We start from the raw sequence: 25,382 nt of genomic DNA on the forward strand, positions 1-25,382 counted from the left end.
ATATTTTCTTCTAAAAGTTTTAAGTTTAATTTCCCATGTGGAATTTATTTTGTGTATAAGAAAAAGATCTAGTTTTTCTTTTTCTTTGTAGAACAGCAGTTGTCCTGGCTTGTTTTTTTGGATAGATTGTTTTGTCTCTGCCATATGTGAAGTTTCTATATATCAATATGTTTGTATCAGGGTTTTCTATTCTCTTTTATCTGTTTAAAAAAATTCCTGCCCTAATACCACACTACCTTAGTTATTATAGGTTTTAGTAAACATTGAATGTCCTAAGACAAGGCTCCTCACCTTATTTTTTCATGGAAAATTATCTTTATTCTTCCATGTTAATATCATTTTGGGAATTTTTATTGACATTGCATTGAACTTAGAGATCAATCGAGGGACAGCTAACATCTTTATGATATTTCAGATTTTCTTTGTAATTTTCTATGTAAATGTCTTAAAAATATTCTGTTAGATTTATTCCTAATTACTTTGTAGCTTTTTAGGTATTATAAATGTTATGATTTTTCTTGCTATATTTTCTAATTGGTTATTACCAATATGTAGGAATACATTGAATTCAGTATATTGATTTTGTATGCTGCACTTTCCTTTTATTTCTTGCATTTTATTTGTTTACTCTTTTGGATTTTTTAAGTAGACATCAAAGAGCAAATAAGCACATTTGTTCTCCTTTTCTAATGGTTATAACTCTTATTTTTCTTGTCTCATTGCGTTGGCAAGGACTCGTGGATAAAGCTGAGTAAAAGTAGTGATGCTTGTGTTCTGTCTTGTTTCTGACTTGGATGGGAATGCTTATAAGTTCAACAGGTTTCTTGCTTTAGTTTCCTTTTTAAAAAAATAGATACCCTTAATTAGATTAAGAAAGTTCCTTCATATTCAGAATTTCCTAAGTGTTTTTCTCAGTGTTGAATTTTATTGGAATTCTTTTTCCTTTTCTACAATATAACCAAGAATAGATAATCTATACTTAATTAATTTTTCTACTTTTATAATTAAGCAGGCTTAAAGCAGAGTGAGAGACTAAAGGAATAATTAAGTATATTTTCTCACAAAAGTTGTGTCATTTCTGTACTGTGGCATTATTCATTAGGTATTGATTAGTAACTTGAAAATTAGAGCAACTTTGCTTTGTCAAAAGAACTTGAGTCAAATCGGAGTTTAAATTCTGACTCTGACAACTAATTAGGTTACTAAACCTCATTTTCTCCATCTGTAAATTGGCAAAAATCTCTACCAGTCAAGATTGTTACAAAGATTAAATGAAATGTTTTAAAAGTAATGAATAACAGTAATATACTAACTCTTTTTACTAGCACGACCAAACAAGCGAACATTACCATATCCCTGGGAAGGCCTGGGGATTAAGTGAGAGCAGCAGTGGCCAACGCTGTGTGTGGCCTCAAAGTCACAGCGACCTCTGTTTCAGTGCAGAATATTGGACTGCTCTGGAAAAAGAAGGAGACTTGGTGCAAAGTTGTGGGTCGTATGTCAGGTTTACAAGCACATGGCAACTGGAGGAAGAAAGCATTTTGTGTGGTGGATTTTCTGTGAAGATGTGGTGGGGTACATTTTGAAGATTCAAAAATAGATTGATGACTTCAGTGCAGGAGCAATTTATAGCCAAGAGTTATATCAATGAAAGTTTCTAGAATAGATGAGAACAGGGCTTTCAGAGCGGTTTGCAGAGAACAAAACCAAATAGCAGTTTGGATAAAGGATCTGAAGGTAGTCGGCCTGAATTGTGAGGTTGACTTGCCTTACCTTCAGAGCACATTTCGTGGTGTCAAGGTTCATCAGAAGAGACTTTGTTGGACAGAGTTCGGTGCATTGGGCAGTGCTAGCTTCAGGGACATTAGGAAGGAGGAGTAGGAGAAAGGGGCCAGGGGCTGGAGTGGTGGAATCTTTCCATTTATGAACAGAAGAAATCTCATGGGCCCCCAGGATGTAGTGGACTCTCCTTGGTCATGTGTCTCTGTTTGCTTTGCCCCAGCACAGAATAATGAATGAGAATAATCTATCAGCTTCCATAATAATGAGTTTATCTGAAGATGGAGAACTGATGTGTTGGGGGAGAGAAAAATTTGGAAGAATTTTCAAGGAAGAAGAGATTTAGGATGTGCCTTGACGGCTGAAACTATGGCCAGGGAAAGAGGTCTGAAGGGTATTTAGAAGTGGTGCCATGGTTGTGCTAATAACTCATTCCTTGTTTTTTTCAAAAAGGTTTTGGTAAAGAATACATAAATTTTCAATGCTTTTAAAGTCAGATATAGCTGCTTTTGGAGGCATTGCTATGCTGCATTGGGCTGTAAGGCCAGATTTAATAAATAGATACAGAAAAAGACTGGAAAAATGAATTATTTCAAGGAGTTTCTCATTAAAGGCAAGGGCATTTCAATGTAGTATCAGGATTTGGGATTCTGGTAATCCAAGGGAGATTTCAGATGGAGGAAAGGCTGAGTGGACAGAGGGGTTGAAGACGCAGAAGAGAAGGGAAGTCGTGATGAGACATCGAATGGAGCAAATTTCTAGAGAAGAAACAAAAAGGCAGTTCGAACACAGGTGGAGCTGTTGATCTTGAAAAGGAGTAGGGCTCTTATTCTCAGATGGGGTGGAAGGTGGAGAAAGTGTTTGTGGAAACAGGGGAGGGAGTGCGTGTCAGATGGTCTCCGTCGCAGGCAGGTGGGAAGTAGCAAGTGGAGTGTGGAGTTGGGGAAAAGTGGAAAAGGCTTGGAACCAGCTCTCTGTTAATGTGCTTAAGAGGGGATTAGAGATGACAGCAGACTGCTGGGCAGACAGGCAGGAGTCTCAGCTCTGAGTCTGTGTCCTCACTTTCAGGAGTGGAGATGTTGACCTCTGCAGCCCAGACCCACAAACTCGAACAGCACTGCTCTGTGCAGACGCGAGGCACGGAGTGGGATGGTCCATCTGGGTAGAGTCCCACACTATTGCAGACAGGGAGAATGGCATGCCTGCAACCTTTGAAGGGTTCTGGGCGCCAGGAGGCCACATGTGAAAGCAGCCTGCTCCTGTGTGTGAAGTTCCAGAAACTTTTTGCACTCCACCTCCTGGAAAGCTGTCCCTGCACAGCTTTTCTTTTCTTTGGTCTCTGAACCACAGTAAGTGTCAGAGCAACTCATTACCAAGCATGCCAGATTTCTATTACCTGTCACTCCTAAATTATTAATAGCAAGGATAGAGATGGTGGTAGCTGGTGGTGTGATGGTGGTGGTACCTCTCATGTGCAGGGAATATACTCAATATTTTACAAATATTTTTATTCATGTACAATCATGATTGGTAGGTATGATTTTCTCCATTCACAGATGAGGAAATTGATTTCACAGCCACCAGGGTTTATTTGAACTTAATCTATCCCACTGAAAGTTCTTTTAACAAAGCTAAGTTGCTTCCTGATTTGCATGCTTCTCATCAGTTGAAATGACTACTTATAATGAAATTCAAATATAAATGCATTTTTGTGAGAAAAATACATATCCACTTGACAAGCGTCTACCATGTGCTTGGATTTCCCTAAAGGAGCTTATGGACATGTCAAAAGTAGCTAGAGTAGAGTAGAGGGGGAGCACAGGTTGCTGTACTGAGAAGGATGTGGCACACGTTGGGGCAGGAAGTGATGCAAGTGAGGCATCTTGGATGCTTTCCCAGGAAGGTGGAGGTTGCTAGGTAAATAAGATTGGGGTGAAACGGTAATGTAGGTTCAGAGGATACCTCCAATTATTATTTTTAAACATTTGGCCATTTCTAAATTTTGAAAATTTTAGGGAAGTGTCCTAAACTGTAGGGCAATAGTTCTTTTTTTTCTTTTTTGGTGAGGAAAATTCACCCTGAGCTAACATTTGTGCCAGTCTTCCTCTATTTTGGATGTGGCATGCCTCCACAGCAGAGCTGATGAGTGGAGTAGTTCTCCACCAGGGATCCGAACCTGCTAACGGGGGTTGCTAAAGTGGAGTGCGCAAATTTAACCACTGGGCCGTGGGGCTGGTGTAGGGCAAGAGTTCTTAATCATTCCCCTTAGGAAGCTGTTTGATGAGGCACGTTACATTTTGCGACAGGAGAATATACAGACCCACTAACTTTGACATGCAGTTTAAAGGGGGTCATGAATCCACTGAAGCGCCTCTCCAGGCTCCCAGCCAGTCCTCGCTGATTCAGAGGGAGGCTTGAAAAAAGAAAAGAAATGCAGAGGTGTGAGTAGACTGCACTTCTGTAGCTGCCTTACAGCTATTTATGTTCCATTCCGACAACAGCGTCATGAAATAGTTATTAAATCTACTCACAGATGAGTAAATTAGGACTCGGTTAAGTGTCTCACTCAAGTTCACACAGACAATAAATGGCAAACCTGCGATGGGATGCCCTCCTGGGGTCTTGATTCCCAAGCCCAGGTTCCTTCCTTAGACACTAACTTCCTAATGGGAACATTGCTCGAATGAATTCTGATTTATAACAATTAACTTACACGTGAACTTTTGGAAGGCAACTTGTAGTGAGCTGAGGATTGCCTGAATAGTGAAACCTTGTTACTGTTGCCTCTACTAGTCTGTCATAGCTGATCGATTATGATTTATGTGTGTTTTGCTTATAGGTTAACCTGTAGAGTATCTTGACAGCATCTGTAAAACCTGCTTTTGAAACAATTTGCAGGCAGGATGCACCCAAGGTTTTTAAGTTATGTACAATGTAATTGATATGCTACCGTAATCTTACCAATACACAGTGGCAGATTTCCCTAGGGGCCTCTACCACACCCCGTGTTGCTCTGGGAGCTAAAAGTACATTTATCTGAACATGTTCTGTACTAAATTGGTTTCACTAATCAAGCAGGACTTAGCCCTATTTAGAAGAATTAGTGAGGTTTTACTCAATTAGGCTTGATGTCAAGTTAATTTCCCCCCATTAGTGTAATGAAGAATTGCTGTGTTGCTGTCATATCTGCTGATTGATAAAAAAATTGAGAATGAATGCCAACACATTTTTCTTTTGATAGATGAGGAAAAAATGTAAGAGGTACAAATAAATTATTCTGAGCATCAGAAAGAGTTGCTTAATTCTATTGTGTAGAGAGCCCAGTTGCAAACTAGCATAAGCAATGGAAAGATTTAAATACATATTTTCTTGCTGGTGTGTCTTTAACATTGGCTTTTTAAAGTTTTTTTTTTAAGGTTACATTATAAAGTATGTTCATGTCATAAATATCGGACTTGCCAAAATAGGCTTCTTTTCTTTTCTTTGACTTCTGCTATTTGCTCATTTGAAAATATTTATGTGGTGCTGTGTTCTTTACATGCTACATGTTGCAGTTTGGAAATACTGACTGGATCAAGACCTGGTGAGTAATTTACTCAGTGGATGGCATGATGGAAAATTTGCCAAAGCATGAAGTGTTTTATTTTAATAAATGAAATTCATGTCCCAGGGAGAAGCACTTGGGGAGGTGGAATTTATCCTATATTCTATTAGTTCATGTTATATTTATTGTATTTATTTCAAGATAAAAATCCTAAATTAGAAAGATCACAAGGCTAAAGCTTCTTGCAAATGAAGGGTGGTCTTGCCAAAATGCTTTCTGAGTTGACGCTGCTGCGCTGTGAACAGCGTATCAGCAGCTTGTCGCGCAGGCGCGCACACATGCTCACCGAGAGCTGTTCATGTGTCTCCATATCCATATCTATTCAGTTCACGCCTGAGGCAAATGTCCAGATCATAAATATCACTTTTGTAACTATCAATACTTCACTGATAATCTTAGTGAATAAAAAAATAATTGAAGGTGTTTGAAGACCAAATTAAGTGCTCACTCTTAATAAATGTGCCATCAGCTTAGAGTCAGATTGTTGGCTGGGTGGTGAAATTTGATTTTCCTGTGTGCCTGCTTTTTAGATGGGGACTCAGTCCCTTTCTGAGGGTCTCAATCCAATGAAGTCAGTGACTCCTCGCTTATTTTAATGAAGCGGTGTCTTTCTCCTGTCTTTAGCTTTGCTCGCCATGTTAATCAGTGGTCTCATTTATTCAGATATATTGTAAATTTTGAGTTCTCCTCAGAAAGAAGAGAGCCCAGTGTGTGAGGCCAATTATTTTTTAATTGTTTGGGACGTTATTGCTCTTTATTTCTATTATCAGGTATCAGAGCATTAAAAGTGGAAAAAGGACAAACTTTATTTTATTGAATCTTCTTTTATTAGGAATATCAAACTGCTTAATGAGCACGAAAAAATTCAATAGCTCAGACAGCACCGAGAAAAATCCATGCATGCTCTGGTCCGATGCTTTTATTACTAGGATATAAAACACATATTGGAAAAACTGAAAGGAGGGGTCATCAGTAACAGTTGTCTAGGCTGCAAAGCAAACACCCAAATCTAGAGATTGTTTTGCATTTGGAAAGTAAAATCACAAAAACATCCTTTGCTGGGAAGACATCACTTTTGCAGAAACAGTCTACATTCTTTCTGGATTCTTTGTGGTTTTTGTGACTTTAACCAAAATTTCAGTCATGCAACTTACATATTAAATCAGTGATGGCAAGCTTCAGCTGGGCTGCCTTCTGTGGCGACATTTCCTGTTCTGAATGACATCCTTCTCTAGAGGTCAAACCAGTGAAGCTCTACTCAAGGGCAGGAGGATGATATTCAGTTATTCCTTCTGTCATTTATTCACTTGCCCTGTGTCCTGGGATCACCTGCCCAGTGCCAGACTCTGTTCTGTCCCGTGGAGATATCATGGCAAATTAGACAGAAAATGTCCCTGCTCTCTGGTGCCCTTTCTGTCCCAGTGGGACACACCATCACAGGGTGACAGATGCTGTGCAGGGGATTAAAATGTGCTGATGTGGTATCTGGGGGGGCTGCTTTAGTGTGGGCGATCAGGGACACATTTAAGCTAGAATCTGAACTCTGAGAAGCAGCCATCCATGCAAAGATCAGGCAGAAGGTGGCCACGGCTGAGGAAACAGCCAGTGCAGTCTCTAGGGTGGGAAAGAGCTTGGCGGGTTTTAGGAAAAGAAAGGTGAGAGTAGCTAGACCACAATGGATGTGGTATAAAATGACATTGGAGAAAATTCTAGATAGAACTCTTTCTTCAAAGAAGTGTTACTGTGTTCCAACATTAAATAGTATCCATAATTTCAAATAAGCTTCTGGTTCTACAATTACATTTTATTAAACATAACAAACTCAGGAAGGGACAGTCAAGAAAACAACTGTTTTTCCATCCCAGCTGTGGTCTGTAAACAGCAGATCGTATGGAGCAGATTTGAAAGCCCGAGGATGATGTTTTCTCCCCTCGATGATTGGAGGTGATATTTCAGGTGTGTTTGAAGTGTTGGCAAACCTCAGAACATCAGTTTAGTGTTCTAGTCAAAACCAGAGGCGCTTGAATCGCTCCGCCTTCCAGAATGGAGGGTTGCTGGCAACAGCAATAAAATAATCCATTATTACAGCAATAAAGTGCTGAACTCAGAATTTCTCACCGTGCAAACTCAGTTCTTTGGAGCAGTCTCTCTGCCTTTTCTGGCATGGGCTTAGGAGTCGTGTCGTCTGGGTTCAAGTTCTAGCTGCGTGGTTTTGGTCAAGACCCTCCCTCCAGTATCTTCATTGCTTCATTTGTGATTAGGATGTTACAAATACTCATCTCATGGCATTTAGGAGAGTCCCTTGCAAACAGTAGGCGCTCAACAGTGTTCGTTGCCTTTGTTGCTACTATTCTTATTTTTATACCTCCTTCCTCCAACAATCTTCTGGAAAATGTGTAAGACTCATAAAGTTATATGCAAGGTGGCAGCTGGTGGAAGTCTTCTGCCCCTTTGTGGTCACTAGGATGGAGGGGAAGCGCTGAGCTCTGTGGGCTGGAATGCAGTTTCGGATTCCACATCTCCATTCAGTTCAGCAAAACACGATGCCTCTCCCCATTGTTTCTTTAAAGGAAACATGTATTGAGCACCTGCTAACATTAAACTGTGTCCTCTGGGAGCTCTTGATCTGGCTCCACGAATTTCAGTCAGAGAGAACTGGCAAGGAAATACAGAACAACAAAAACACTTCTGTACTTTCGGAGCGTTTTATGTAGATGAGCCGATTTGGAATAGATTAATGAACATTTGTCCATGCACACCCTTCCCACATTGTGTGTAAATGCCCCTATGTTTGCCCTTTGGAAAGCGTGGAAAGATGCTTCATGTGACAACGATTTGTGAACCTGCAGGCTTTGAGTAGCCTGCAATGCTGGATACTGGGCGAACAGGAGTGAACAGGGAAGAAAATAAAATCCCATATCTCCTAAGATCACAGGCATAGCTTACTTGGCTTAGGGGTTCAAATTCCAGCTCTGCTCCTTTCTAGAGGTATGACTTTGGGTAAGTTACTTAATCTCTTTAGACCTCAGTTTCATCATCTGTAAAGTGGGGACGATAACCATGTAGGGTTGTGTGAAGGGTCAATGACTTGTAAACTACTAGTATTGTCATAATTCCTGTTCTGTGCTCGTTGAGTATATCCTGTATCTTTCATGCTCAATTCCCCACTATCAAACTTCTTTTCTTAAACTGTCAGCAAATCTCAGAATGTCATAGTAACATCTTTAAGGGGGAATGGAGGTCCTGGTGCCCTTACCCCTGTGTGGTTCCTGCTCCTCCCTCTCTACGTACAGAGTGGAGATCGTCTCTACTTTTCGGAACTGTGGAAACAGAGCAGGGTGCTGGTAGTCCTTCAGAGACAGCATTTCATATCTGACCCTCTGTTGCTCGCTTCTTTCTCTGCTGGCAGATGGCCTGATTCTTAACACCCTGCTGTGATCTTAATTGCCCGCTCTGTGTCTGTGACTGCAGCTGGCCCTTCTCTTGTCCCTCTTGTCGTCTATCCTTCCTTGCCTTTTACTACTTTTCCCAAGCTTCTTGCCCTAAGAGACTTGTGTTTCTAGATCTTCTCTGCCAGTCAGAGAGCACCCCCTCATCTTTTGCAGGACTGGTTAATCAATCATTTGTAGCACATTCTTCGGTGGGATCTTCTCTAGTTGAGCTCCTTTGACACAGTTCGTGTCAAATGGTAATTACACAGCAGGCAGCCAGCGCCTGGGGTTGGTTCCTCTGCCACACCCCCTCCCCCTCTGTCTTCCCATCTGCATTGTCCAGGAAGCCTTAATGCTGAGTAGTGCAGATTCCTGTATTTTGGGAACACTGCTTTTCAGGAGGATAGCAACAAAATTCTCCAACTTACATTAAAACTTAACTAATTTCCTGGTGCCTTCTGACTCCCTTTAAGACTTCTCAGTAACGATGAGAGTTGTGTGGACTGGGGAATATTTCGTACAAACTTTTTGTAAGAAATGATACCTCATTTCCTGGATGTACCAGAGCATTAGTGCTATCCTCAGCTGTAGTAACAGTAGGCAACCTTTGAGAGTGGTCCGAATAGTCCGCTAGGATAACTGTAAATACTTAAGTAGAGTATACTTTAAATTCCATTGGCAAAATAGCATATTTCTTGAAAACCCTTCAGATTTCTCCTCAATTATTTTTTTTCAAGGCAGTGTTGACACAAATAATCCATAACCAATCTGTAAGTCAAAATTGGGGTGAGTTTATAAGATTCCAGATCTGAGGACCATATAGCCCAGGAGAGTCCTTTCACAAAGGATGGAGCACTCCAAAGAAGTAGGGGTGCGTGGAGTGGTCATATACCGTCAAAGAGCACACATCACGTATGATTGGAATGTCCCTTTTGTAACAGTCATGAGATTGCCTAGCCAGCACAGCGATTCACACAACAATTGATGGACACAGCAGGGTAGCAGTTCTCTTGTCTTGAGCTGTGTGGTCACAGGTGAGCGCAGCAATCAGTTCCTAGCCTAGGGAGAGATGCTTATCCTTAAGGAAATGCCAATGTGGGGGGAGTTGCATCTTTGTCTTAAGGCCATTTGTTCTTGTCTTTGGGACATAGTAAATACTTAAAGCGGATATACAATGCATGCTCAATGGTCACAGCACACCCTTTTAGCAAAACACGGTCAGGCCGAATTAGGTTTACACGAAATGGCTTCCTCATTTACTCCAATGTATCCTATTGCTTTTCATTTATTTATCAACAGTAAAAATTATATGGTCCCAAATAGAAAATGAAAGACAATTATTTCAACTCCTAAAGACCAAAATAATGTTACTCACATTCCACACAGGGGATGGAGAGAAAGGAAACCATTTTAAAGGTTTCTGGAAATTGTATTTTTCTTTTAATGGTTATTTTCATTAGCAAAGAGAGTTTTGGAAATAGTTACGAGGTTTTCCTGAAACCAAATGACTAGAGACTGAGTGCATTTGAATTATATTTGGTTATATGCATTAAAGATAAAATCGGTTTCTCCTTTCTCATGTGAAGTTCACTTTGGTTACAGGGAGCTGAGACTGACTTTTCAGGGCCAGAAGAGAGACAGAGGAGCCACCAGCTGTAAAGTGCATTGGAATCACTAGAAAATATAGTCATAAAAGCAAAGTGAAATTTTGTATTTGTATGGTACCTTTAATTCTTTGTAGTATCTTCATGTCTATTTAATCCTTTTTGTAGGTTTTTCATTAAAATATATTTAACGATATATATAGAGTCTGTGAGTGTTGTGTGTGGCGTGAGCATTAGACTGAATCAGTCGTGGCCTTTCCAGAAAGAGATGGCCCAGTCAAATAAGGATAAGTCATAGACAGAAGAGAGACAATTTGTATAACTCTGAGTAAAGTGTAGGTGACCCCCAGGGGATATGGCAGTAAAACCAGGGCTTAGAGTAGTGGAGCTGTTGACAGTCTTATGTCCAAAGAGGAAAGGGACGGAATCAATTCCTAGAACCTGGAAGGAGTTAGTCTTGTACAGAAAGCCAAATATAAGTAGAGCAGTGATCTTTAATAGGGACGTAGCCAGCCTCAGGTCCCCTCAGGGAGGGAGCCTGGGGAATAAATACCCTAAGTCTCCCTCTCCTTCCCTCGAATTTTATTTTAGAGCACTTTGTTTGGAACCAACTAGAAGCCAGGAGCATAGGAACCCTTAGACAGACTTCATACAGGTCTCATGGAGCAGAGAACTGGGAAAAGAAGTATGGAAAGTGGATCTGGAAAGGGAAATGAAAGATATCTGGCCTATTCTACACTTTTTTTTCCCCTGTCAGCCTCCACTCTTGTCCTTCATCTGGGTGAAAAATGCATGTCCCCAAAACAGGGAATGCAGAGTCCCATCCACTACGATATCATCCCAGTGTGATCCGACGGTAATGATGCAAACTGAAACGGAAACGTTGGCCACTACCAGTATTCTTCATATAAAACACTGCGGAATGGGGAGAGGAGAAAAGATGCAATTGAGGAAGATAAATTTAACTTATAGCTGCTCCTCAGTTCTATGGCTGGTCATAAGGCCTAAGCTGGTAATGATAGCTGCCTCCTACTCTACATTCTGTATTTACCTCACTGTCTGGCGTCACCTTGACTGGCTAGGTCCTTTTCCAGTTGGAGTCGCCCAGACCTTCATTCCTGCAGGATCTGAGTCCTTGGTGGTCTTGTCTTCATTGCGTTGTGGCTGTTCTTCCTTGACTATGACTGATGGGAAGGGAGTGCTAAGAAGCGCCCCACTGAATTCCCTGAGTTCCAAGCATTGTTCTTGTCCTTCTTCTGTAACAGAAACTCAGGTCCTCCCGATCATTGAGTGCCATTATCCTAGCCAGTATGGTGACTTCCTGATTTACCTGTTGGTTTAGGGACATAAAGAACCCTAAATTTCCAGGAGTTAGTCTCTACTTCCAATGAATCAGAAAATAACCATGTTTCCTGGTAGAAAAATTACTCACTTGGATGTTAGGACCTTCAAACTCACCAAGTCTATGGTCCTGGGGACAGGAAGCAAGAATTCTTCAAGTGGGTTATTAGATGTACAGATGAAGTGGGCCACTCTCGCCTCCACCCCTTGGTACTGGATCTTTGCATCTTGCACAGTAGCGGCAGCCCCATGTGTTTGCCTGCTGGTGTAAAGCATATATCCACATCCTGTGGGCAGAACTCCAGCCTGTCAGGGTGTTATGTCCTGGTTTGCACCCTGGCTGAGCCTTCAGCAGGGCATTCCACAATTCTGTCAAGCTGGTTGCTTCTATGAGGAGGCAAGTGATATGATTTGTGAATTCTAAGTATTGAGCCCATTGTCCCACTTCCTTTGCTGAAAAATGGTTCAGAGGCAGTTTATATAGATTACCTTGGCTATATATCAGTTATACTATAAGTCCATGAATGGCGGTGCTAGCAGAAACAGTTGAAAGCAGGGAAGGCGTATTATAGGTCTATCTTTGTGAGTCAGAAGAGCACCTCCTTTTGTTGGGAGGGATCCAGTGTAATCATCCTGCTGCTACCTAGAGCCAGCTGGGATTTCTTGCCACATTGAGCAGTGATGCCATTTTGAAGGCTCAGCATTGACCTTGGCTTCTGACAGATTGTACTTTCTTCAGTGCTGGTAAGCCAGATCCTCCTTGGTAGAGGAAGAGAAGGTTGAATCTGTGAATAGTCTCCATTCCCACTACTCCAACTGCTTTGTATATGGGCCCATCAAGCAAACACTGGAATGGCCGAGGAGAGACACCAAGTGGCATTTATCGTCAGATTTTCTTGTTCACTTTATGATTGAAACTGTCCTCTGTGATAACCTCTTATGAGATTTAATGGAATAGAATTATCTTCATACTCTGTGCCTTTTACAAGAAGTCCATCTATATATTTCTTTCCAGATGTCTATGCTACCAATTTCCAATTTTGTTTTTTAAAAGTCTCTGACCACCTAGCCAACTTGTTAGCACCCACACATGAGTTAGTAAAGACCTATATCTCAGACCATTTCTTCTACATGAAGTTCAACACTGCAGTCAAAAGTTGCCCACTTGGAGGATTTCCCTTTATCAATATATTTTAAGTTCATTGTGAGTAATTGTACAGCTGACTGGTTCTGGCACGCTTACAGATCTATCCACAGTTAGCTGGCTGTGGGGAATTTCCCATGAAGCCTTATTGTTGTTGAGGAAAAAGAGATGAAGAGTTAGGTTAAGGAACTGTGGAAGTCTGAATGACTACTATCGCAATTCGTCTTCAAGATTGGTGTGGGCCTGTTCCTGTGTGTACAGTTTAATAATGGGATGCTTATGTGAATAGCTGTTTTTATTGGCTTACTGGATCAGATAACATCCAGTGCAGGCTGGGCATGATCTCACGGCCACTTCATGTCCCGTGCGCACAAGCTAAGTCTCCACAAGGACCCAGGTACAAGCAAGGAACTGCTTTTGAGTAAAAGAATAGTTAATGGCAAAAGAGCACATGGATTTCCCTAATGTCCTAGGGGTCTGCACTGTGATTCTCTGCCCAGGGCTTGCCAGCAGGCTCCTTCAGGCATCTCTGTCTGCCATAGACTCTTCTAATTCTGCTGGGTCTGCTGGGTCATATGAAATTCTTGAGAAGAGCTGTGGCAGGAAAGCATGCGTAGACTTTGCAGAGCACTTTCATGTTCTGGGCTTCCCTCTAAAATGCAGCCCACCTATGGGCCAATGTCCCATTTCTCCATACTTCGAATATATGAAAAACCCAATTAAATCTCATTTTTTTGGTGTGTTTGTTATGGCCACTTCCAGCATGAATGATTATATCATTTAGGATCCCAATAGGAACAGATGGAACACTCGCATTAGAATAATTTCAGGAAGATTTATTTATAAGGTGTGAATGGGGTATAAAAACCAGGCATCAGTAATGGCAGGGTTGTTACCATCCTTGAACCCAAAAGGCGGAGGAGAGGGAGCAGGTACTGGAACCTGGGAAAAGAGTAGTCTTGAGAAGAGCTGTGGCCTTCAGTTGAGGGTCATGGACAGCCTGAGATGACCACACAAAGGAGTATCAGAGAAATAAATACCCTGACTTCTGCCTCCTGTCTCCTCCTCAGCTCCCTCTAGGGTTCCCCAGTGGTCAATCTCAAATGGAAACTAGAGGGGAAGGAGCCATTCAGGAAGGCGCTTCAAGACAGAGAGCAGGGTGAGAGAGTGGAGAGTCATCCTGCAAGGGCAAACAGGAGCATTTATCACAGGCCTGAAGTTTGAATCCTGGGTGTTCCTTTCTGGACTATGAGTTACAATAAGAAGGAGAGTCTTTTATTTATATTTCTGTACTCAGTTCTTAGGACAGTTCTTTCTGCTATTAAATAAGCGCTCAGTAAATAATTAAGTAGCCTAATCCCAACACCTCCTGTGTGACTTTGAGCAAGCCATTTATATTCTTGGATTGTCATTTTCCTCATCTCTAAAGTTAGTATGCCAGTATCTGTTCTGTTTCACTCGTGAGGATGTTGTAAAGGTCAAAAGAAAAGACGGTAACATATGGAAGTGCTTTGTAAACTGTGAAGTGCTGGGAATGCAAAATATTAATTTTAAGATTCCTTTCCTCCTTACCCAGTCAACTCTGATTCATATAAACGTACTAACTCAGACTTCATCCTTTTCAGGTGGGTTTTACTTTCTGGCTAATTAGCTTCCTGACTCTTTCATACACCTTGAACTTCAAAAGTTGAAAGTTCAATAGCTTTCTTCAAGAGTACATTTATGCCCAAGCTCAAGCATCCTTGTTAAAATTTTTCCTTTTTCCATTTTAACAAGTCTTTTTACCCTCTCACTTTTCTAAAACTCTTTTTTTTGGTAGGTTTAATTTTTCTTCCTTTTTTCTCCAATAATCTTGATCAGTGTGTTCCTGAATGTATTCAAGGGTCACACATGAGAAATCTTTTGTCTTGCACACTTTTCTCTTAAGGTGGTATTGTTTCTCTTTCTTGTAATAATACTGTGTTCATCTGCACTTTGTTAGAGAAAATGATCTATGTGACATCATAATAATCATTCGTGGAGCACTTAGCAATTTATAAACATGTCATTTAATCATCACAACACTCCTGTGAAGTTGGTAGTATTATTTTCTCACTCTACAGGTAAGGAATCTCAAGTCAGATTCCAGTAACATATTTTTTTTAAGCACTTTATTTTTTTAAGACTAGTTTTTGGTTCACAGCAAAATTGGGAAGAAAGTACAGAGATTTCCCATATACCGCCTGCCCCCACACTTGCATAGCCTCCCCCATTATCAACATCCCCGACTGGCTCAGTACATTTGTTAGAATTGATGAACCTACATTGACACAACATAATCACTCACTGCAAGTTCATAGTTTATAGTTCTCTCACAGTGTTGTACATTCCATGGGTTTGGACAAGTGTGCAATGATATGTGTCTATCATTGTAGTATCATATAGAGTATCTTTGCTGCCCTAAAAATTCTCTGTGCCCCACCTATCCATCTCCCTTCTCCCCCAACCCCTGGCAACCACTGATATCTTTATTGTCTCCATAGTTTTACTTTTTCCAGAATGTCATATATTTGGAATCATACAGTATATATAGCCTTTTCAGATTGGTGTCTTTCACTTACCAATATGCATTTAAGATTCCTCCATGTCTTTTCAGCTCATTTTTTTGGGAGGGTTAATAATATTCCATTGTCTGGATGTACCACAGTTTATTTATGCATTCACCTACTGAAGGGCATCTTGCTTGCTTTCAAGTTTTGGCAATTAGAAATGCTGCTGTAAACATCTGTGTGCAGGTTTTTGTGTGAATATGTTTTCAGTTTCTCTAGGTAAATATCAAGGAGCCTGATTGCTGGATTGTATGATAAGAATACGTTTCGTTCTATAAGAAACTGCCAAACTGTCTTCCAAAGGGGCTGTACCATTTTGCATTCCCAGCAGCAATGAATCAGAGTTCCTATTGCTCCACATCCTTGCCAGTATTTGATATTGTCAGTGTTTCTGATTTTGGCCATTTGAGTGGGTGTATAGTGGTATCTCATTGTTTTAATTTGCATTTCCCTGATGACATATGATGTGGAGCATCTTTTCATGTGCTTATTTTCCATCTGTATATCGTCTTTAGTGAGGTGTCTATTAAGGTCTTTGACCTAGTTTTTAATTGGGTTGTTTCCTTATTTGTTAAGTTTTGAGAGTTTTTTGTGTATTTTGAATAACAGTCCTTTATCAGATGTTTCTTTTGCAAATATTTTCTCCCAGTTTGTGGCTTGTCTTCTCGTTCTATTGACATTGTCTTTTTCAAGGCAGAAGTTTTTAATTTTAATGAAGTCCAGGTTACTGATTATTTCTTTCATGGACTGTGCCTTTGGTGTTGTATCTGAAAAGGCAATAACATACCCAAGGTCATCTAGGTTTTCTCCTATGTTATCTTCTAAGAGTTTTGTTTTGCATTTACGTTTAGATCTGTGATCCATTTTTTGTGATGGATGTCAGGTCTGTGTCTAGATTCTTTTCTTTTTTTTTTTTTGCGCGTGGGTGTTCCCTTGTTCCAGCATCATTTGTGGAAAAGACCATCTTTTCTCCATTGTGTTGCCTTTGCTCCTTTGTCAAAGATGAGTAGATCATATTTACATGAGTCCATTTCTGGGGTCTCTCTTCTGTCCCCTCCATCTATTTGCCTGTTCTTTCACCATCGCCATACTGTTTTCATAACTGTAGCTCTACAGTAGGTCTTGAAGTTGGGTAGTGTCAGCCTTCCAACTTTGTTCCTTCCCTTCAATGTTGTGTTGGCTGGTCTGGGTTTTTTACCTTTCTGTGTAAACTGTAGAATCACAAAATAGCCACAAAATAACTTGCTGAGATTTTGATTGGGATTGCAGTGAATTTACAGATCAAATTGGGAAGAACTTGAGATCTTGACAGTATGGAGTCTTCCAATTTATAAATATAGAGTATCTCTCCATTTACTCAGTTCTTTGATTTCTTTCATCATAGTTTTGTGCTTTTCCTCATGTCGATCTTGTACATATTTTGTTAGATTTATACCTTAGTATTTCAGTTTTTTTTTGAGTGCTCATGTAAATGGTGTTAGAGTTAAATTTCAAATTTCACTTGTTTACTGCTGGGATATAGGAAAGCAATTGACGTTTCGTATGTTAACCTGTGTCCTGCAACTTTGCTATAATTGCTTACTAGTTCCAGGAGCCATTTTTGTCGATTCTTTTGGATTTTTTACATGGACAGTCATGTCATCTGCCAACAAAGACAGTTTTATTTCATCCTTCCCAATGTGTATATACCTTTTATTTCCTTTTATTGTCTTGTTGCATTAGCTATAATTAAGTAACTTTCCAAAGGACCCCCAACTATTAAGTAGCAGAACGTTACTCAAACTCACACCCATTTAATGCCAAGACGCATACCTTTAATCATTAAGCCAGCTTGCATTCAGTGTTCCTTTTATGGGCATAGATTTTATATATTCCTTTGCCTATAACTAATCTTTTGTTTGTTGTCATTTATATTTCCTTTTGTCATCATCATTGTGTCTTTTGGTGGGTTGCTCCTCAATTACCAATAAAACTTATTTCTTTTCATCAGTAAAATATATAGACAACCGTAAAAACATTTGCACCAATCATGGCTCATCTTGCCTCCTCCAGCGCAGAATGAGGTCCAATTGTGCTCGTGCTGGTCTTTGCAGCCGTTAACCCAACACAAAGTTTCACTTGGGTGGGACAATACCCCCTTTTTTCAATGCAGACCAAATCCAGCAGGTAGCCTGCTTCTCCAGCTTTGCCTTGTCTGCTGGTTACTCTTGAGTCATCACAGGTTCACTTTTCCCTCTTGCTGGTTCTCACCCCACGTCTTTAACATTTTGTTTTCCGAGTTAAGATAGCATAAAAGTGCACACACACACACAAAAATCCATAACACCCCATATAAGATAAAAAGAAAAAACCCAAAGATTAACCACAGTACTTTCCCACAGGGAGAACCATGATTAGCATTTTTGTACGTATCTTTCCAAATATGTTTGCACTTAGGCCATTATGGAATTATAATAATAATTATTTTCACGAAAATGTCTTCACTAGACATACTGTTTTATATTTTTTTTTACTTCAACACTAAGTTTTGGAAATCTTGACATGTAGAGAAATACAGATATTCATCCTCTCTACTGCTCTGCATAGGATTTCATTGCGGGTGTAACTCATGTTTATATGACCCATCTCCTTCTGAAGGGCACCAAGTCCTTTCCTTTTCTTTCCTCCTCCTCCTCCTTGCCCTCCTTCTCATTCTTCTCCACCTACTCCTTTCTGTTCTCCTTTCCTTCATCCTTCTGTTTCTCTTCCTCCTCCTCCCACTTCATGCCATGCCTCCTTCTCCATGTCCTCCTCCTCTTCCTCCCCCCTCCTGCCCTCCTCCTCTTTTTGATCTGCCTTGAACTGTTAAACTTCAACCATTCTGCAATAAGCCCACTTGCTTTCTTCATTTTGTCTTCATAGTCTTTTTTTCTTTTCCTTTTTGCTCCTTCCTCTCCATACTTACGTCGGGTTCTAGACGGTCTTCCCTCTACCCTCACCACTCTGGTCCATGATGTCCTTTCTCCCTCAGTCTGATTACTCTGCACTTTGCTTTGAGTTTCATTTCTCTTAATAACTAAGGTGAGAGATGTTAAGAGCTTTGCTGATGATTACACAGTGATTCTTTTCTGAGCCCAGCTCGAAGCCAGGTCTCTCAGATTTCAGCCCTCTGGTCTTTTCATTAGATTGTGTTTCCTCGTCATGGCTGAGGTTAGAATTAGCCTCACATTTGGTGTACAAGTGAACAAAGAAGCAAGCAGACAACAACAGCAGCAACAGAAATAGAAAAGAGAGGGACAGAAGAGAATACTCTCTACCTTAAGTAGAGGAACTTGAATTCTCTGCTCAGTGACTTAGTTCCAGGTAAACTGAAAAAGAACTCTTTGTGAATGTTTGCCTACCTTCGTTTGTTCCAAAACCATCAAAAATATATGACTGTTAGCTTACCAAACAGTCCCATTTGAGACCTAAGCTTATAGAGCTAAAAGCATGCATAATAAATAGAGTCAATAATATTTGTACTTAGAAGTAAGAGAATCATGGCTGATAGATTAAATTAATTTCTTTTTCAGAATTAAAGTAGTTTGTATATAGACTCTGTATGTAATATTAGGTGGTCAAGATTTGGTCTTATACTCTTTTCCCTAAATCACCATAAGTAAATAAGGAAATTATAGACATGTGATTAGGTAAACTGAGTTAGAGCATGAAAACAACTGGTCTTATTAAGTGTATCTTGGCGGTAAATTGTTGCAAAGCCAAGGTCACTTCCTCTAGGGCTTTTCCCAGGACCACCTTTGTTTCTTTTGTGGCAGTAATTTCTTCCTGCTTGGGGCATTTCTTACCCAAGCCACCCATTTGACATGTACTAAACCGTGCTTGTTTATTTTGTGTGCATTGAAGATATATCACTGGTTAAATTAATTAGACAAGGAGTTCATTAGACTGAGGTGGCTCTAATGCCATGGTGGCCTGTGTCAGCAAACCAAAATCGAAGCCTGTATGTGCCTCAGATTACAAAATTGAAACCTAAGGACAACCCATTACACCAGCCAACTGGGCTTTAAGCCAGAGCCAACCAGTGATTTCCGTGCTTTGCTTTCACCTTTTCAGTATGTGGCTCTCTCCTCAGCTCCTGTCAGTGGCGTGTCCTAACCACTTATGATTTGATTCTACCTGATTTGAATAGAGTTTTGCTCAAATAATCTCAACATTTTTAATTTGCCTGAGTTTGTCTTTTAACACTGTAAAGTAAAAAGACAACATTTTAGGACCAGGTGAAATTCTTTTTATGCTGATGAGATTTACCTTTTAAAATGAAAGGAAATGAAACACTTATTCCAGCGTTGCTTCCAGTGTTTAGAAGAGTTTTTTGAGAGGAGGGGCTGGTTCAAGGCCTGTCCATCTATTCAGGAATAGCTCCCTTCTCCCTGCCATAAGCCTTTTCTCTGCTGTACATGATTAGGGGTGCCTCTCCACTCTGAAAGACTTGTTTGTGAACCATTGTCTCTCTCAACACATAACACATGTCCTTTTTCTCTATATCTCTTAGACTCGACAAATATTAGTTATCCTGTTGACTGGCTGTCTATTATTTTACAGGATGGAAGAAAGGAGTCCAGTTCATGTACATGTTTGAAGGGGCCCAAGCTGTCGGAGATAGGGACAATTGCCTGGATGGTGACGCTCAGTGACGCCCTCCACAATTTCATCGATGGGCTGGCCATTGGGGCTTCCTGTACCTTGTCTCTTCTTCAGGGAGTCAGCACCTCGGTAGCGATCCTGTGTGAGGAGTTTCCCCATGAGCTAGGTAAAGGCTCTGCTCATGTTGCAAAGTCAGATACTTTTTGGTTTCAGGATAGTGACACATATCAGGTGACACACTCTTAAAAATCCTGCTGATGCATAAAAATGAAGGAGCCCTTGTTGGACATTGATGGATATCTTTTATCTCATCCCAAAACTGAAAAAATGATTCACTTGATATTTTCTTCTTCTTCTAGGGGACTTTGTGATCCTACTCAATGCAGGAATGAGCACTCGACAAGCCTTATTATTCAATTTCCTTTCCGCATGCTCCTGCTATGTTGGACTAGCTTTTGGCATTTTGGTGGGCAACAATTTTGCTCCAAATATCATATTTGCACTTGCTGGAGGCATGTTCCTCTATATTTCTCTGGCAGATATGGTAAGAAATTTTAATATTTCATCTTGTTTTAATTTAAAATTTAGAAACAAATGTCTGGGTTATGATTTGAATAAGTGCCAAAAAAAAGTCCTTACTGTTGTAATTTAGAACATTCTTGGTTCAACAGATAACTCTTTTTGAGTACTTTGTACTAATAGTAATTTGAAAGTGATTCTCATTGATTAAAATCTATGATCATATTGATAGAAGACAAAATTTTTTATTTTTGCTACAGCAGAGCTATTTCCCCAGGATTTTTGCCATGTTCTGGGTAAACTTTGTGTTCTATTATAGTGTATCCTCATAGGACATTTCCCCCTGTGGTGAGGATGTCACATCGGGAAGGGAATACCTTGTTAGAGTAAATAGCATTTTGTTATTTCAAAGTTCTAAACAGTGGGAGCCTTTTGGGTTGAACTAAAACTGATAAAATTGGATGATGTTTACTTGGGTCAGTATATGTTTGTATCTGTGTTCATGTCTGTGCTGTGTCTCTGTCCTTCTGTCTCTGTATGTGTAAGAGAGAGAATATCAATGGTCCTGTGTGTTTTCAAATGGATCATGGACAGCTTTCTGAAACATGAAAATGTGCTAAGTGTATGCCAATCGAGAAATATTTTGTTTGCATTTGGAACTAAACATATATTACATACGTAATTTAATAATTTAATTTCCTTCATCTGCATTCTGAGCTCCAGTGATAACCATCCAGCTCTGTTCTCTGTTCTGTACAGACCCTTATAAGAGCAGGGATTTCACCTCTTGGAACCATCATTCCAGTTTTGTTTTTCTTCACAGAATTAATGTCTCATGCAGTCTTGATACTAGGCCATCACTTTTTTCTCTGATATAAGAACAGAATCTATTAAAGTTGTTCAGTTTAAAGAAATAACACTAACAAATGACGCTCTATATACTCACGGCAGTTTTGCCGTTTTCAGAACGATTTTGCCGCTTTCTCACATCTTAGCCCCGTAGCCCTTTGCTTCAGTCAGGCATGTGGATTGACTGTGGGCTCTGGAGGCCTCTCGGATGCTTGGTGCAGTGCTCCCCTGCATAGAGAGCAAGTCATTTTGGAAAATGTTTTGAAAAGCTGCCATTTGCAGATATCCTCACGGAGCCATTTCAGGAAGTAGAAATTATCTGCTGAGAAAGGGTAGATTTTAAGTACAAAACTTGGGGTTTTAATTGCTTTGACTGTGATGAGATTGTTAATAGTCTTCAACCCCAGAAGAGTGCATAACTTATTTTAAAAGTTTATGATTTTGTGAGAAGTAGAGCAAGCAAAAGAAAGCAAATGGAAGAGAATGGGAATTACCTGTATAGTGATTTCTAAAACATTTATTTAATCATCTACTAGTGATTGATATTTCTGCACCAGACCTGGAAGTTGTAAGACAGTGGGGACACTGGAGTGAGCCAAAGAGGCACAGCCCCTGTGGCCTGGGCCTTCTGTCCACAAAGAGGGGAGCCTGGCACTCAAATGGAATCACACACATGACTGAAGGGCTGCAGATAGACAGGCTGTGAAGGAACAGGGAGAGCGATACGTGAGATGAGAGGTGATAATAGGGGACCTAACATAAGTTAGGAGGGTCCAAGGAAGACTTTCTAGGAAAGTAAGATTTAAGCTGAAACCTGAAGGATTTAGCTCATTGAAACTTGGAGGGAGAAGAGTGCAGATAGAGGTTTGGGTGGGTGTGAAGATTTTGAGGATGGAAAGAGTCTGGATGCATTTGAGGTCCTGAAAGAATGTTGTAGATGGAGCATAGAGTGCAAGGAAGAGAGAGAGAGAGGGAGAGAAGAGGGGGAGAGGAGGCATAAAATGAGATGAACCCCATCCTGTTGATTAACTCAGTTGGAGAAGACTATTTAGTGCTTTTATTTTTGTTGATGTCTGATAGGGCTAGAGATCCCTATTATGCTACCTATACTAAAAGCTTTAAACCTCTGAAATAAATGATCATCCTCGCACCCCCACGGAAGTCTGTAAATGACTGTTTTATGTTCTACCACAAGATGGCAACAGTTATCTAACAATATGTCTTTGTTTTAGTTTCCAGAGATGAACGATATGCTGAGAGAAAAGGTAACTGGAAGAAAAACCGATTTCACCTTCTTCATGATTCAGAATGCTGGAATGTTAACGGGATTCACAGCCATTCTGCTTATTACTTTGTACGCAGGAGAAATTGAATTGGAGTGATAGGAAATGAAAGATGGTGTTGTTAGTGAAGCCATTTAATAAATAAAAACATCTTCAAAGGGATTTTTAAACTGATCCTATTTAGTTAAAAGGTAATTTCATTTTCAACTGTAAGTCAAGAAAACTGATTATTGGTTTCAGATCTGTGAAATAGACCATTATTTGTTGTTAAAAATGCTTCAAAAGGTTTTCACTTCCAGCTGAAAAGCCTGGTATATGAGATCTTTGGCAAACACCCACTTTTCCATGTTTCATGCATATTAGGAATCATCACAAAGCAAGAAACATGCATTCTATAATCATTTAGCCACAGAGACCCAGAGAAAAATACAGGCTAGGCTGTATAAGCCTTTAAACCTCTCTGGGAGGATCAAAAGTTAAGTGGTTTCAGAGTGGTTTTCTTTTAATTAATTTGTTCTAGTGCTTTCATGAGCAAGTATGCTGAAATGTGGAAGAGAATCAAAACATATACGACACGGGCAGAAATGATTGCACGGCCTGAGCGAACCCAGGAAAGAAAGCTGGCCCACAGCTTTGCTTGGTTTCATATTTTAGGTAGGCACTTGTAGGTTTGTTTTGAAAACCATCCTAAAATAATATGAATTATGAAATCAATGAAGTTTTGTTATCCCTACTAAGTTCTGACTTTGATACTTTATCTCTAATGTAAACTCTAGTAGATTCCCTAAAAATCCAGAATTGCTTTTTTGTGACTTACGTCGTGGTTGCACCACAACAAACGGCAGAACAGCAGACGACAACTCACTCTCAGTGTGTGGTGTGTTTGCTTTGTGAAGGTGAAGAATATGTTGGTTTGTAGAAAGAAATTGAATGTAATTTTAAGCAATTTACTTTTAAAGATGAACACAATTATTTAGCAGGGATATTTTAAATAAATGCAAAATAACAGCTCAACTGCTGTGTCAAGGACTGATTAACTAGAAAACATATGTTCCTATGGGTGATTGAGACTCATTCAGAAAAGACTTCTTTTGTGTTCAGCTTGCATTTTTCCTATATAGTATGCCTTGGAAAAAGACTTCCACACACCATGGTTATTTTTCTACCTTTTATAAAAGATAGATCCTGTTTACTCATTTAGCAGATATAGAAAGTTGGTCTAAACCTGAACAACCTAACCCCAATTAACACTCCCAAGTCACTTAAAGGTGATTTGATGGTGAGGAAAATGATTGATGAAAGCCAACAGTGATCTCAGGAATTACGTTTCCCGTAGACCATAAAATGGTGTCACATAGCAATAATACAGATCTGATGAATATTTAACATGTATGTTAATGTACATTTCACTTTATGATTGACATTTAAAAAAATATCATTTGACCAAATAGTAAACACTTTTGAAACCAACTATTGTGTCATTCATTATTCATTTTAATATGTATCTTTTTGAGTGACTTCTAGGTACCTGGTATTATGTGGGAGAGACATAAATAGGAAATTGGTGATGTGTTTATTTCAAAAATATTCAGCAAATAAGTATTGTAAAGATTAATCATTGTGCATTAAAATCTGTAAACATAGAATCTATTTTTATCATTTCATCTGTTTACTTTCGATCTGAGGAAGTAATCTTTACCTTTTTAAAGCACAGATTGTATATCTGGGTTAAGAAGGTATTTACAACATGATATTAAAACAAGATAGTTTAATAAGCTCTCATTTGGTGTAGATCATTGTGTATGTGGACTGTCTGGGTGCTTCATATTACTCTCTCCATCTGTTGATCTTTTGTCCATTTTCTTCAACTAGGAGGAGAATGGAGGCAATAGGGCACAAAGACCCAAAAAGCAAAAAGAAAATTGCTACTTATTAGAAGCTGTGATTGCAGGTAGAAGGCAGGATATGGAAAGCCGTGAGTAAATTGAAATTATCCTAGATAACTACTCAAAGAAGAGCAAACCTATCAGTCAGCATATCTTGTACTGAGGCATTCATTAGAACAGTTGAATATTCTATAATTTTTAGACTTTAAAGATGCTATTATGACAAACCAAAAATTAGTTCAATGCATTATGTACTGGGTTATATACTTTTATTTTTGCATTATTGTACTTTAAAAAATGCCTACTAAAAGCTGGCATTTTTTGAGTACTGAATCAGATCGCATCTTAGCCCCTTCAGGCTGCTGTAACAAAACACCACGGACTGGGCGGCTTATAAACAACGGAAATTTCCTTCTCACCGTTCTGGAGGCTGGAAGTCCAAGACCACGGCGCTGGCACGTTCGGCGTGTGGGTCACAGCTGGCGCCTTCTCGCTGTGTCCTCGCCTGGTGGAAGAGCAAGGGATTTCTCTGGAGGCTCTTTGATAAGAGCACGAATCCCGTTCAGGAGGGCTCCATCCTAAGGACCTCAGCACCTCGCAAAGCCCCACCTCCTAATACTGGCATCTTTGGGGGTTAGAATGTCAACATATGAATTTGGGGGGACACAAGCACTCAGACCATAGCAGACCCCTCCGAGGCTAATGTGGAGTGAAATCCTATCCACAGAGCC

The 25,382-nt window shown here is 39.9% G+C and overlaps 1 protein-coding gene across 5 annotated transcripts in view; it reads left to right on the forward strand.

The window, feature by feature from the left end:
* Positions 1 to 24,235, forward strand: part of SLC39A8 (solute carrier family 39 member 8) — a 70,435-nt gene extending 46,200 nt beyond the window's left edge. For all 5 annotated transcript variants that reach the window (XM_070614151.1, XM_070614148.1, XM_070614149.1 and 2 more), the window contains 3 exons: positions 20,073 to 20,280; positions 20,474 to 20,658; positions 22,715 to 24,235. In XM_070614151.1, coding sequence (XP_070470252.1) covers positions 20,073 to 20,280; positions 20,474 to 20,658; positions 22,715 to 22,864 — 543 coding nt within the window. In that variant the 3' untranslated portion in view covers positions 22,865 to 24,235. The remainder of the gene's footprint in view (positions 1 to 20,072; positions 20,281 to 20,473; positions 20,659 to 22,714) is intronic.
* The last annotated feature ends 1,147 nt before the right edge of the window (positions 24,236 to 25,382 follow it).

The sequence above is a fragment of the Equus przewalskii genome, chromosome 3 (genome assembly GCF_037783145.1).
Source record: "Equus przewalskii isolate Varuska chromosome 3, EquPr2, whole genome shotgun sequence".
NCBI classification, from domain to species: Eukaryota; Metazoa; Chordata; class Mammalia; order Perissodactyla; family Equidae; genus Equus; species Equus przewalskii.